Source organism: Oreochromis aureus, linkage group 18 (assembly GCF_013358895.1).
Source record: "Oreochromis aureus strain Israel breed Guangdong linkage group 18, ZZ_aureus, whole genome shotgun sequence".
In the NCBI taxonomy this organism is placed as follows: Eukaryota; Metazoa; Chordata; class Actinopteri; order Cichliformes; family Cichlidae; genus Oreochromis; species Oreochromis aureus.
In genome coordinates, this window is record NC_052959.1 from 10,251,595 (window position 1) to 10,262,743 (window position 11,149).

Below are 11,149 nucleotides of genomic sequence, written 5' to 3' on the forward strand. Positions count from 1 at the left end.
AAAAGTGGTGTGGACTTGCTATTATTATTTATAAAAGTTGTGTTTTGAGGCCTCTCATACATCCTTTGTTAGTTTTCTACAGCCGTCACATGGCAGAAACACGAGGCCTGGCAACCCTGATGGATCTGACGCTAACTAAACTAAAGCAGCTGTCGCTATGGAATCAATATTATTATTGTTATTACTGCCAGGTGATTTTTTTTATGCCTGGTCGCTACAGGTGTCACTACTTTTCTTGAGGGGTGATGTGCCTCCTTTGGTTTATAAGATTGGATATCTATGGCATTGTTAAACTCCGTTTCGGAATGAATGCTTTAATAAGAGACGTTTCAAAAAGGCATAGACAAGAAACACCAACAAGAAACAACAAGAAAGACTTTTAACAGACGGGTTCTTAACAGACGGTGTGCTTCTATTCAAATTAGGCTCCCCCCCCCTCCGCGAGGGCGTTTGGTTCCTTCCAGCTACCGTGCGATCAATTAAACATTGAGGTTCGTGGAGTGGTCGGCAGCGGATGGGGCAACTCTGTGGTGTTGACCGTGGTGTGAGGTATGAACAACCACTTACATTAGGCTGTGGAAATATCACGAATTTAATGCTTTAATCCAAATTCAAGATCTTGAGAATTTCTTTGGTTAAATTAATTTTAGTGGTTAACTGTTATTCCACAAGTAATCGCCAAAAAGCTAGCTTATCGTCTTCTGTTGATACTTGAAGATAAGTAGTTTTATTTTTCAGAGCGAGCGAGCGAGAAAAGATAAAACTTTGGTTCTGTGTCAGCTATCTTTTCACAATAAAGAGATAGCGAAAGTGTTTCCCAGCGATTCTTAAAAACACTTAGAGACAAACAGGAAAGACAAAGTCAAGTTTTCAGATGCTTTGAACCATTTAGACTGTCAGTTTGTAGCCGGTTTAAATGGGTGTTAATTATGGGTGTGAGTGTGACTCAGTCAAGCCGTGAAACAAGTTTCTTGCTTGCATCGTTAGTGGGAATTGTTTTCTTTATATGTTTTACAAGAACACTCTGCTTTCTTGGAGAGTGTTGAAGTGTGTTCCTTTTTACGAATGGTCTCTGGTTGGGCTTGTATCATCACTGTTTGGGCAAGGGAACAGAAATGCATGGCATTGCTTTGTTCAATGCACAATGTCACAGTGGCTGCATTTTAAGCCTCAGCATTGATAGTTGTTGCTTTTTCTTGGTTCTAGGTTGTATTGATGCTTTGTAATACTGTAATGTTTTCTATTTTAATATGGGGTCTATGGGGACTGACTCATTTTTATGCTAGCTTCAAGTGGGACATAGAGGAACTGCAGAAACTTGCATAGATTTCTGTTCAGAAATAAGTGCAGTGTCTGTCTTGTCTCTGATAGAACAGGGAGGGGTTCACAGACTGGAGAGACTTCCCACTGGACTTAATCTCCACTATGACTCCAGACTTTAAGATCTGGATTTCCTTTTGACCAGCTCTCTGAGAACAGTGTGACAGAGTATTAGGGCCACATTTAGAAAGAAAAATATTGTTGATTGTTTTGAGAATAAAGTCAAATTGTGTGCTAAACTTGACCATATTTGACTCATTATGAAGCCATTTCTGTGATACAAAAAGCCCCGATTAACTGAGAGGTTGGAATCGTACATTGAACAAGAATGGAGAAATGTTTTACTGTCAGAGCTGCGGCAGCCGTCCTTCAACTCTCAAAAGTTGGAAGTTGCAACCACGTCAAACACACGTCCAGACATTCTTTTTCGAAACATGCTGATAACATCCAATTTTGAAATGAGATCGTTTCATAAAACAAAACGAGACAAGAAACATTTTATTCATCCCATATTTAGCAAATCCATTTGTCTGCCTTTTGTGGTGTTTTCAGTTAAATAAGAGTTGTGCGATTTGCAAATAATTAGCTTTCTGTCGCATTTTCCATTGTTCAAAAACTGTTTTAAATGATTCTGTCTATAGTCCACTACAAATACAGCTCTTCCTAACATAACTGAAGTAATTATTAGTATTTCTAAATTAGTAATCTTTGTAATCGACTGAGTCTCTTTAAAAGTTCGTCATTATGTCTTAAAATGGGGAAAGCACAAAGAGGGAGTTCAATACTTAAACCTTATAACTGTAAATATCCTTTTCTGTTAAATAATAGTGGTAACTTAACAGGCTGATAATACGGCAGGTAAAAAGCACTTTTAGTTGGTCCCTTATTTCTACAAGGCTTACAACAGCTGTTGTATCTACATATTTGATTTGGCAAACATCTGCCGGATGGCCTTCCTGAAGCGAGCTTCCCAGTAAATGTAGGCGTGGAACTGGAGTGCAAACTATGGCTGAAAACAAGCTTTCAACAATCATTTAAAACTGGTAATGGGACCAACTGACCTGATAAACTCGAGCACAATTTATCGTCCCACAAATGCATCCATCCACGTAAACTTTTCAGTCAGAGGGCAGAACGGGGTTTTCACCCAGCTGAGATGCCCTCCTGTGCAGTTCTGCAAGATCGTGACTGCAAATTGCTGGAAGTAGATGATGTAAGCGACTTCCGAATGTTGATTGGTTAACAAGTGTTTCAAGGCAGTTGAAGAATGATGTGATAATGTTGACAAAGGGAATGTCTTTATTTTTGCAATAGCTCTTGAGCTAAACGTGCAGCTGACGCAGGCGACTGACTTTTATGTCACCAAAACAGTGGGCGGGCCCAGAGATGATGCATTGCTTTCCGGTGTCCAGCAGACTGTATACGAGGTGCACAAAGTTAGGTCTCTGACGATGGTTTAAACCAGTAGTACTGACACGAACAACTGTTGCTGTGGCTTTGTGATGGGTTTCCAACAGCTGCGGAGCGGTAAGAGTAATATCCTTCACACAGGCACTGCAATAGCAGCGTGCACGGCCGCTTGTTGGAGCATAGGTGCCAAAAACGAGCACCGTGTGTAAATGCGGGCTTTCAGTGGCTGACATTAACATCTGAGCCTTCCAGGTTAACGTTTGATACATGTTCAGTACTGCAGTGTTGTTGAAATGGGAGATTTCTTTGTTCAGTGTTTGTTGTGTTGTGTGTTGTGTTTGTTCAGTGCTGCTGAGGGAAGGGGCTTAATGCCTGCCTGTCTGCAGCTATGCAGTTTCAACTTGTCAGCTGAAGACATCACAGAGGGCGCTGTTTGTGTCAATAGTGTTCCAATTGAAGATCTAATCCAATTTGGGAATTTACTGCTTTAAGTATCAGTCAGTTTGTCAGTGCAAGATGGCTCATTACCAAGGTGTTACACAAGAAACATTCGTGATGGGTAAAACTAATGAGCTTTCTCAACACTTTATTGTTGCGAAACACACTGATATAATTGGTTACACAAGAATTTTTAAACCACTGAAGATTTCAGTGAGCGCTGTTGGGGCCATAATTCGGCAGTGGAAAGAACATCATTTCACCATAAACCGGTCATGAGCAGGTGCTCTCTGCAAAGTTCTAGACAGAGACGTGCATTACTTAAAAGGAAGCACCTGATCGTGGCCAGTTTATGCTCACGATTCAAGGCAAAATGATGCTAACCAGGAAGAAGTCGTATGCAAAGAAGCAATGAGAGGATGGGGCCACAAATCATCATGCAAATACAATGAATGGAGTGAAAAACTAGATTATTGGTCTTGGTGCCAAACAACGTAGTGTTAAATGTTTTTAACAGGGCTGCACATAAGTGGTCCGCAGGTGCGCATTCGCTGTCAAAATAAAAGACGCGCACCAGATAAGAAGTTGCAATGCACGTTTGCGTACATATAAAAGGCACTGTTTTTGTCCGCTAGAGTGGGATTTTCACAGCATATTCTGCACCACATCTCTGTGCGTTCATCATTTGTTTGAAGCCAGCTCACCTCCTGCAACCACTTTTCCGAGAATACGCGCTTCTTTTGCGGTTCGGACTCCTTCTGACATTTCTTTGGAGGTGGAGGAACACCAGAGTAATTGCTTAAAGGAGTTTGCTTCTTCGACATCTTTAAGAGTTCTAAACAAATGTCTGTCCTCCTCCAGAAAATCTTATGTACGCAAACCCGCGTTGCAACTTCTTATCTGGTGCGAGTCTTTTATTTTGACAGCGAATGCGCACCTGCGGACCACTTATGTGCACCCCTGGTTATTAAAGTAAATTAATGACACCTGTAACTGGTTTTAGGGATTTCCCAAAAGTAAAAACCGTCCCAGTGATCTGAGATCCTTTTGTGGCTGTTGATCAAATAAGCATGTGGGCATTACTGTGAGTGTGCGAGTGGGAAGCCAAGCCTGAGCACAACCCTTTCTTCACACTTTCCCAGTACAGTTAGTCATATGCTGTGCAGAACCTGATGCATCATAGTGTAGTCTTTCACTTCTGTAATCTCCTGACAAACATTTCTGTCTAATCAGGTCATTTTGTATATTTTTAGACATCCAACGCACCAGCTCTCAGGTGAAATTCAGGGCACGCCGCTTTAGGATTTCATATTGCCTGTTTTGATGGAGTGGAGGCTGCTACATTTCATTATAAAGCTAAATATATAAAAAGGGTTGTGATACTGAGGCTTTTGTGTGAACACTGAATGGATAAAGTGTGGCCGTTTCATAGTTGGACATGTCAGTACGTTGATTAGGTTGCCTGTCACTGATTGCCTGCACACTTTGCATTAACTCTCTTTTGAAGGTAGTCCTTTCCTGGTGTTAGACAAAGGGGCCACTGATATCTCCATTGGCTAGTATACAGGATGCAGTGTGTCTATAGTGCATTTATCTTCAGGTACTGATTGGTTCCTACAGGTTCAGAAAATCCAAAGGTGTGTGTGCGCGACGTGTGCAGGGAGTTTGCTTATGAACTTGAAAGTAATGTTTGTCGGAGCAACTTTAACCTCTCATGCCTTCCTCTTATTGTCCTTCCTGCACTTTACCACCACCTACCTAGCATTGACTGCAGTGGAAAGAAAGGGAGGGCGCAAGAGCAGAGATGGTTCATTCAGAAACAACCGTCAGTCTGTGCACACAGACCAAGAGAGGGAACAGAAAAACAGGGAAAAAAAAAATCCCTTCACACATTCTCACTCGGACTGTTCCTCCCACAGGTGGTTTGACTACTTCACAGAAGACTGATGCCAGCCTCTGTTGAGTCTTTTCCTCTTGTCATCTGAAGGAGAGGTCAACGTCTTCAGTATAGGAGAGGAGGCTGTCGCTAGATTCACACAGTGAAACTATCTTTTGCCGGTAAGTGCTAGAATATTCATTCAGGTCACAGTTTGGGCCCCCCTCCCCATCTCCTTCTCATTTTGCTTCTGTGCTACAAGAATATTCATACAAAGGGAATAGATTAGGTAGAGAAACTGGCTCAAGGCTGCTGTCTGTTTACTGTATCCTGAATCCTGTAGCAGAATCATCCGTGTAGAGAAAAGTGGAAATGTTAGTCCTTCAGTCAACAATCTGAACAGTAGAAGCTATGAATGTACTGCAGGCTTGGCTAAATTATGAACATAGAATAGTAATCTAAGATAAACTGCTAAGATGTATGGGGGGGTGTAAGAAATTTCAATTTTAATTGTGCACAGTTTCAACTAACACAGGAGTCCTGAAGATTATCTATCACATATAAATGTGTAACAGATTAACATTTCATCATTTTTTAAAATGCCACATGTTCTTTCCTCTGGGCATGTGAAGGATATATTATACTTCTGCAAAAGTTGCATATAGTTCCTCATTTCCACATGCATCTAAAAAGAGCTACAAGCTCTGACCTCAGCACTAACTGGAAATGATTTTTGTTTCACAGCTTGTGTTACACCTTTGTCTTTGTTAGCTGTGCATTGTTACACGTCATGCCCTTTCTAGGAAGGCGCAACTCGCTTCGTAAACAGATATCTTAAACCTTTAGAATAAATACCCGACAATGTCTATCCCAGTTATTAAGGCTGAAGCATGTTTTTAATTCTATTATGATTCGGGTAAACAAACCCTGTAAATTCATGCTAACATATCACGCACCGTTAAGCACCCTCCCTTCGGCAGGCTTGTAATGAAGACATAAATCCATTCCCTCTTATAAAATATCTGCGAAATAATAATAATAAAAGGAGCGCATCACGCAGGCAGCAAAGTAATAAAGTAGATGAAGTATTAAGCGTTTGTGTGTGAGAGTGAGAGGAGGTGAAGCGTTTTTCATTATCGGGCAGAGAGAAACGAAAGCCATTCGGAGCCACTGACCCCATTAGGCACACCCAGTGATGTTTAAAAAACTCTCTGGGCGCACTGGGAGTTGCATGCCCTGTGTTCATTACGACCCAACATCAGCCCCACCCAGCACCCCCCTGGTTTTAGCCTAGGCCTTGACGGAAGCGAGTTATTCTCATCCTGTATTGTGCTGCTGAGCTATTCTGACACCGTCCATTGTATCAGAGTGTTTTTCATGACTCTCAGCGATTTCACTGGGTCTGCACAGTAAACCCCTCCATTATGGACAAGCTTGTATTTCAACATTTGCTGCGTTGGCTTTTGCATTCTTTTCGCTCACCCCATGACCCCCCACCCCCACCACCACCACCACCATCTCCCATCGACCACAAACGGTCTGCTCTTCAGCTAATGGTACGATTCTCGGACTTGTACATGTGGGGTTCACGGGGTGATGGCGGGCAAAAAGCATGTTTGCGAAATTTGAATTTGACACGAGAGATGCATCTGCCACACTTTGGCACCAAGAAGGATGGTATGTTTCTGTTTCCTCCTTTTTGAAATGCACGGAAGCACCCTTGTTACAGTTTCGCATTTTCCGATTAGTTTTTATTTCATTTAAAATTTTTGTTTTGAATTCAGTTTATTTTCAGTTAGTTTCCAGAGTGGACTTTTATTTTAGTTAACTAAAATGATTTTTCACATCTAGTTGTTGTTTTTTAATGTGGTTCTAGTTGCCTATAATCACCTTGCACAGAGGAATTTTTTTTCTAAATTCCAAACTATAAATGCGCTCTTTCTCTTTGCAGAACCAAAGATTAAGTGGGCGAGTAATGAGTCTTCTGCTGCTGAGTGACTGAGTGGCTTTCTCCCCCCCCCACCCCGCCCCGATGGATCACACTTCCCAGCAGCCCCCACTGACTCAGACCACTGCCTCTGCCTCCTGCTGAATGTTGGAGAGCCTAGCATGGAATACCAATCAAGTGATGCTCTGAGCCAATCAAACAACGCTGTTGACCTCCATTACCTCACCCCCCCCCGAACGCACCAAAAGCTGCTCCACTGCCGCCTCCTCTCAGACAGGGACCGCAGCCACTAGTTGATCATATTCCAGGATGTTTCTGAATTTCCGCCGGGTTCGAAAATGGCAGTTGGTGCAGGTGATGACCACTTGCCTGGTGCTCTCTGTGGTGATGGTCTGCTGGCAGCAGCTGGACAACGGCGTCGTCAGCCACGTCAAATCCTATTCCTATCGCTACCTGATCAACAGCTTCACCTCCATCAACGAGAGCCTCACCATCCCCCGAAAGCAAGCCAGAATGTTTAGCAACTTCCACTACCTTATGGACCACCCCAACAAATGCGTCGGGGAAGATGTTCTCCTCCTCCTCTTTGTCAAAACGTCGCCAGAAAATATAGAAAGGCGAATGGCCATCAGGTCCACCTGGGGGAACGAGACCTACATCCAAAATACCCTGGGGGTGACAGTCAAGGTGGTGTTCGTTCTGGGAGCAGTTCAGACCAAGGAGACGGAGCCTTTGTGGAGCAAGAGTAGTGGCGTTGGTTTTCAGTATCAGCTCATCCAAGAGAATCGTCTCCATGGCGACTTGATCCAGCAAGACTTTCTAGACTCTTTCCACAACCTGACCCTGAAGCTGATCATGCAGTTCCACTGGATGCACAGCCGCTGCCCACATGCCCGCTTCCTCATGACCGCCGATGACGACATCTTCGTCCACATGCCCAACCTGGTGAGCTACCTGCAGGACGTGAGCAGCAGAGATGTTAAAGACTTCTGGGTCGGTCGAGTGCACAGAGGCGCGCCGCCCATCCGCGACAAGGAGAGCAAGTACTACGTTTCCTATGAGATGTACCCCTGGGTGACCTACCCGGACTACACAGCTGGGGCTGCGTATGTTGTCTCCGGTGACGTCGCGGAGAAAATCTACCACGCCACGCTGACCCTGAACGCATCCATTTACATAGACGATGTGTTCATGGGCATCTGCGCCAGCACCGTGGGTGTGTCACCACAGGAGCACAATTATTTCTCAGGAGAGGGCAAGGCGCCGTATCACCCATGTATCTACGCAAAGATGATGACATCACACGGGCACATAGAAGACATTCACGACGTTTGGAAGGCAGCAACGCACCCTCAGGTGAAACAGCAGGTCTCTGGATTCTTAGGGGATCTGTACTGCACCGCTGTGAAAATGGCTCTGCTTTGTAAACCCTACTATTTCAACACCTACCCCTGCATAGCAGCCTTTTCCTAGTATTACTCAACGCTTTGTGCGTGTCATCAGACTGTGAGTGCAAATGTGTCATACTGTAGATCATGAGCACATGACGGTACTGCTGCGAATATTACCTCAGTCCTTTCAGTCAGACATTCACGTCGAAGCGTTGTGTTCGAGACCTGGCGATTTGCGTCACTGTGGGTGTGAGATCAGTGCATTTAATAATGTCCTAACAATAGATTTTCATTCACAGCACAGTGTTTCAAAAGGTCTCAACGTTTACACATCGCCGCAATTCAAACTTCGGTGTGGTGCAAATGGCATCTTCACCCCAGCGGGGCTGAGCAGGACAACACATCCTCATTGCCTTACCGTGAAACGTGAAGCTTAAAAAAATAGCCATGTTATTAAAACTGACTGACTCATCTGTGAAAACGAAGTGAATAATTTCGGTGATGACAGTGATGTCTGAAATATCTAATCGAACAGACCTGTGACAGTCATACTTCTCTACTTTTGCTCTTGTGCTGGGGAAAAAAATGACATTTGACTCTGTTTTTTGTTTCGTTTTTTTAATCGGAATAAAGTCTGCACTCTGTTGCTGGTGAAGAACTTGAGAGTTTGTGTAAAAGGGAAAAAAGATCTGAGGAAACCTCAGCCCAGGCCTTTGAAATGCTGAAAGGTTTCTTTCCCCTGCTTAGCATTTCTCCAAAGTGCTTGCGTGGGTTTTTCGCGCCATACTAAAGATATTCAAGTCAGGTGGTTAGTAAACCCCTTGTGTGCCCCCTGTTCAATACATATCTGTGGGACTGTGGGAGACATAGCGGCATGTAGTAATTCATGTATCTCACTTCAACAGATACAGCAGTGTCATACCATCACAAAGATTGCCAATCAAGCCAAAACTTGTGCAAGTTTTAAAGAATTGTAGCAGTGACTGAGTTGTCTGATACAATTTGACATATAGGGGGAAAAAAACAACTTATTTGCTCTCTTTTTTTTCTTTTTTGTTGTTGTTGTTGTTGTTGTTGTTGAAATTTGTAAAAATGTGGCAGCATGTAAGAAACGAGTTACCTAAAAACATTAAACTAACTCTTCAGAGGTAATAGAAACTCTCACCAGCAGCAGACTTTTGCACTTTGACCACATATGACTAAAAAGGTAATATGAATCTGTCTAAAGATCACCTTTGCTCATAAACATCTCCAGAGCATATTTTACTATTACTCTCCTGTCAGGTTTCTGCTTGTGTGAAACACAAAGTGAAACTTCAATTAATTGTTAAACTCTCACTCTCTTTATGTAAAAAGTATATGTGATTTTAATTTTTTGTTATTATTATTATTATTATTTAAACATTTTTTTAAAACATTTTATTTTTAGTTGAAGCGGTTTATTCGCATCGAAACCTACAGCTGCCTATAGAGGCCATCAGTTGTAGTGGGAAACAGTCAACCACAATGCAGAACATGTTGCATTCAGACTGAACCATGCAGCAAGTGTGATGTCGAAACTTGTGTTTTTCCTGTGTTAAAGCAAAAAAGCTCTCCAAACACAGAGTCAGATCAACGGGACTGAGGCTCAAATATTTTTAACCTTTCATTTAATGAAAGCAGGGCTTATGTTTTAACCAATAAGAAATGCATACGCCACCGTTAGTATACGCTTTGCCTCAACTATTTGCAGTCGTGTGTGTGTGTGTGTGTGTGTGTGTGTGTGTGTGTGTGTGGGGCCAAACCTTAAGGTTTTTAGCTACAAACAAACCAAAGGAGCTACTACACACATCGGACTGGAAGGCTGTTGCTCCCCTCTTGTTTAAAATTGCTAAATTGTTTCCATTTCTTCTTTCCTGCAGCTGATTTTGAATAAAAAATTATTTTAAAAACCTCCCTTGGATATTGAAGTTTTATTTTGTTTAAACTTAGAAAGCAAAATGCTAGGCTCTCTCTTGCGTGAGTTTCTGGATCTGACTTGATATTACGCAGTCAGCACAGGTGATGAAAATGTCACCCTCTGCTTCCTTTGCTTGGCCTCACTGCAAACTGTTTGCATACATATTTATGGCACCTCGTTCCTGAAATGCGACATGGCCTGGATTAACCGTTCTGGAAACAGATGTTCCGTTTCCGAGGCAACTTGTAAAGGGAGAGCAGGATTTAGGATGGGTCCAGAAAACCGTCCCAGCTGTCTGCATCTGTTTGGCAGTAATTGAGTTTAGGAAAAAAAAAGACTTCTGTGTCCAGTTCAAGCTGTAAATATGCAGTTGCTGCTCAAATTCAATTTAGTAAAGTGGGAAATGTCACATAAAGTGTGGAGCTGTTTACTTTGACTGTAAGCAGAAGTCGGTTGTTTGTTCAATTCAATTTTATTTATATAGCGCCAAATCACAACAGAAGTCGCCTCAAGGCGCTTTATATTGTACAGTAGATCGCACAATAATACATACAGAGAAAAACCCAACAATCATATGACCCCCTATGAGCAAGCACTTTGGTGACAGTGGGAAGGAAAAACTCCCTTTTAACAGGAAGAAACCTCCGGCAGAACCAGGCTCAGGGAGGGGCGGGGCCATCTGCTGCGACCGGTTGGGGTGAGAGGAAAGGAAAACAGGATAAAGACATGCTGTGGAAGAGAGACAGAGATTAATAACAGATATGATTCGATGCAGAGAGGTCTGTTAACACATAGTGAGTGAGAAAGGTGACTGGAAAGGAAAAACT

The 11,149-nt window shown here is 42.8% G+C and overlaps 1 protein-coding gene across 1 annotated transcript; it reads left to right on the plus strand.

Annotated features, from left to right (window-relative positions):
- The first annotated feature begins 452 nt into the window (after positions 1-452).
- b3gnt5b (UDP-GlcNAc:betaGal beta-1,3-N-acetylglucosaminyltransferase 5b) lies at positions 453-10,319 on the plus strand. The gene is made up of 3 exons (XM_031740043.2): positions 453-549; positions 5,088-5,226; positions 6,996-10,319. The coding sequence occupies exon 3, from the start codon at positions 7,302-7,304 to the stop codon at positions 8,463-8,465; it is 1,164 nt and encodes a 387-aa protein (XP_031595903.1). The 5' UTR covers positions 453-549; positions 5,088-5,226; positions 6,996-7,301; the 3' UTR covers positions 8,466-10,319.
- Positions 10,320-11,149: the final 830 nt, after the last annotated feature.

What these genes read in the sequence shown, in the direction of transcription:
- b3gnt5b (XM_031740043.2), top strand. Translation starts at nt 7,302, where the DNA reads ATGTTTCTGAATTTCCGCCGGGTTCGAAAATGGCAGTTGGTGCAGGTG.